This window comes from Xiphophorus couchianus, chromosome 5 (genome assembly GCF_001444195.1).
Source record: "Xiphophorus couchianus chromosome 5, X_couchianus-1.0, whole genome shotgun sequence".
Lineage (NCBI taxonomy): Eukaryota > Metazoa > Chordata > Actinopteri > Cyprinodontiformes > Poeciliidae > Xiphophorus > Xiphophorus couchianus.
This window is the reverse complement of record NC_040232.1, coordinates 33,084,688-33,088,165: the sequence shown is the minus strand read 5'-3', so window position 1 is coordinate 33,088,165 and position 3,478 is coordinate 33,084,688. Positions and strand designations below refer to the sequence as shown.

The 3,478-nt window shown below is 37.5% G+C and overlaps 1 protein-coding gene across 2 annotated transcripts; it reads left to right on the top strand.

The window, feature by feature from the left end:
- The first annotated feature begins 566 nt into the window (after nt 1–566).
- On the top strand, nt 567–2,515 carry LOC114145482 (ecto-ADP-ribosyltransferase 5-like). 2 transcript variants are annotated; one of them, XM_028019082.1, is made up of 3 exons: nt 567–697; nt 1,595–1,695; nt 1,794–2,515. In XM_028019082.1, exons 2-3 carry the CDS (start codon nt 1,612–1,614, stop codon nt 2,502–2,504), a joined length of 795 nt encoding a protein of 264 aa, XP_027874883.1. In that variant the 5' UTR covers nt 567–697; nt 1,595–1,611; the 3' UTR covers nt 2,505–2,515. The 2 variants fall into 2 exon arrangements, with proteins under 2 accessions (XP_027874883.1, XP_027874884.1); XM_028019083.1 differs by having other exon boundaries at nt 573–697; nt 1,595–1,689.
- The last annotated feature ends 963 nt before the right edge of the window (nt 2,516–3,478 follow it).

Genomic DNA, 3,478 nt, shown 5'->3' with positions numbered 1-3,478 from the left:
CGACCAAACGGCTGGATTTTAACGAACATGTTAACATGCTTCCAGCTTCCTAACAGATTATTGGTCTCTTACATGGAGCTGTATGGTAAATCACTAGTAATGCATGTGCTATAACTTCAACAATGTAACTAGTTAAAATCCAACAGTAACAATTCAGGCCTAATGGTTGAAAAGCAGCAGTGACATCCGTTGAGTGTGGCACTGGAACATGTCGGCTCTGGCCAATGTGCAGGTATAGCTCTGAATTAGAGTTAGAGACAGATGGGGACTTTGACGTGCATGACTTCGACACGTTGCAGTCAATGACATAGTTAGGAGGTCAAGCAATGAGTTAAAATTAGCATCTAGAAAGAAGCCACAACCTCCAAACGTTTTAACCTGCCAGTTAAAGATAGTGATATTGAAATTTGCAAAGGGAAAACTACTCCCTTTGTCCAGGGAATGTTCCCTTTGAAAATTTCTTCTGTGTTTGATGGTTAGCCTGAGAACTCCTCCTTCTTTTTCTGTATAAAACCCTAAATGATACCGAGAGAAGAGAATTTCTTGAGTTTAGTCCTTCAAAACTTTTGAATTTTGTACTTTTTCTTATTTTTGATCACTTTTTAACATTCTTTTTAAGCTTTGATTTGTGTTTTGGCAAAAACACAATTGTTTTCAGGGGTCCTTCATCCATACAGAAGCATTTTCTACATCTCAGGTACAGATATTTTTGTTGGTTTCTTCAAATGTGTTGCATTAAATACCAGAATAAAGAAATGTGTTTTTTTTAAAGGAAGGATGTTAGGAAATACGGTGTTAAAACTGATGGATCAAGAATATGATGAAAAGTTGTAACCCAATAGAAAAAGTCTTGTACCAGTTTGGTAAATTGAAGTAGAGGAGAAATTTTAACATAATTAGATAGCATAATTCTTGAAAATATTGTTTAAGATGTTTGTGTCTGTTCATACCTGCTCTTTGTTATTTTTTAACTTATAAACCTATTAAGATTTCCTAATGCAAATCTTTATGGTACTATGAATCTATGGGTACATTATCCTCTGACCCCTTAGCTATCAGCTACAGCCAGCCACCATCACCTTTTGAAAATTTTAAACAAAAAGTGCAACCCTCAGCCACTGTTCAAAAATAAGTAAAGTGAACTGTAGATTTTAAAATTCATACTCTATCCATAAACAAAAACCGTGGCATGGTCTTTCACAGTTCCTCTTAATATGATCAAAAACAAAAAGAAGAGCTTTTTTCCAGCCAAAAAGCATTAGTTAACTGAGGTCCTACATTCAAACAAAGGACTTTTTGAAAGTAAGTCATATCTTTTGCTTGGATTATTATAACTCTTTATATGCTGGTCTTAACAGAATCTTAGTTCAGATATGGGAAGCTCATCTATAGAAAGAAGATGGAGGATTAGCTACAGCAGAGCAACTTCACAGAGTTTTGGAGGAGCTTGAAAACAGTTTCAGGTCACAAACCAAAGTCCCAGGCTCCAGCTATTTCTGCTCTTTTTTTTATTTCTTACTAAGACTGACTGATGCATAGAGAAATCTTTAACATGTTGTTAAACAAAAAGCTCTTTTTTTGTCATGCTTTCTAGTTGTCTGCTGACACAAGATGGCAATGCTAGCAGTTTCGACAGTGGTTCTGTTATCATTCGGATGTTGCATTGGAGCTCCGGCACCACAAAAGAAGGTTAGGGTGCATTATTTTGGGGATTGTTTTAATAAGTGCAAATGCACATATGGATAGAATAAATATTAATAATGAGTAACATGTTTCCTTTGTTTTCTGTTTAGATTTGCTCATTCCCACTGGATTTAGCTCCAAACTCTGTTGACGACATGTACAACGGCTGCGAAAATCAGATGGAAAGAAAAGTGGCCAGTTTGCTAAATACAGAGAAAAGGGGTGAATTTAGAGATGCTTGGCGTGTAGCACAAAAATACTACAACAATAAATGGGCAACCACCAGCTCAAGGCTGAAGAAAGAGCAAATCATGGCTATTCATGCTTACACCCTGGAAAAACCACCACTATACGTTGAGTTCAATAAGGCAGTCCGAACACAAAAATCTGGGTACAAAACCAAATTTCAATATCATGCACTACACTTCTACCTCACCATGGCCCTACGCTCCCTTAAGCGCAATGCACCAGAGTGTGTCAAGACTTATCGGAGAACCAACTGCAAATTTGAAACCAAGATCAACAGAGAGATTCGCTTCGGTGGCTTTACCTCCAGCTCAGAGGGTGGTTATCCTTCTCCTCATTTTGGTGACCAATCATGTTTTGAGATTACCACCTGCTTTGGAGCACGCATCTCAAAGTTCTCTATGTTTGAATCGGAAAAGGAGGTCCTGATCCCTCCGTATGAGGTTTTTAAGGTAACAGACATAAAGAATAAATCTTGGAAGAATTTCCTTCCATGCCAGGTTGTCTACAAACTGAAGAGCACAAAAAACCCACGTTCCAGTTTAAACTGTGCTCTCACCAAGTCAGGTTTGTGATGAAATGTTCCCCCCAAAAAGCAGCATTGTGCAAAGTTAGACATAAGTCAGGTATAGTCTGCCCAATTTTAGTTTTATAAGTAATTACCGTAAATATAATCATAAGAAACATACAAGACTGAATAACATATATTAATTGCTAACCTTGACTGAACAATTTCACAATTACTTATAAAAAAATATGTATTGACTAAATTCCTGATATTCAATTAATTGTTGATACATTCATTTATATAATTCTGCTTCCATGTTATCTATAACATTCATAAATAATCTAATAATAATAATGATTTCTGTATTTATTATATTTTGGCACTTAGAAACTCAATATATTGCTGAAAGCAGATCATTCCTCCCCACTGTCACTTCCTGCTTGCTCAAGATACTAACCTGACTGCTCTAAGCAAATAGTTGTTTCTGTTTGAGAGAAAAAATATTAACTGCCATAAAATAATAATCTGTATTTGAATATTTTAAACTGCAATTTCATTTGAACTGGACTGAATGTGTAACTGAATCTGAATTTATTTATTTCGCACCTTCTCCCTATTGAGAAAGGAGGCAGAGCCATCGCTGAAGCCCTAGAGTATCTCCGCAAAACCATGAGACCAACCACCTATGAACTTAAGACTGTTTTGCTCCATGTTTATGGTCCAACTGTGGTCTCCAAACTTGGTCCAGTCTTCTCACAACATCTCCGTCTAAGACATAGGTGTCAAACTCTGGCCCGCGGGCCAAATTTGGCCCGCAGTGTAATTATATTTGGCCCACGAGGCAATTTCAAATTAATATTAGAGCCGGCCCGCCGGTATTATATGGTGGCAACGATGTGATGCCGCATTCACCGCTTATACTACAAATCCCATAATGCTCTGCTGTTTTTTGGCGCGTCAATCAGGCAGACACGCATCCTCCTCTGTGTCAGTAGCACTTCTGGTAGCGGACATGTATGTATTAGGAAGGTGGTGATCCGT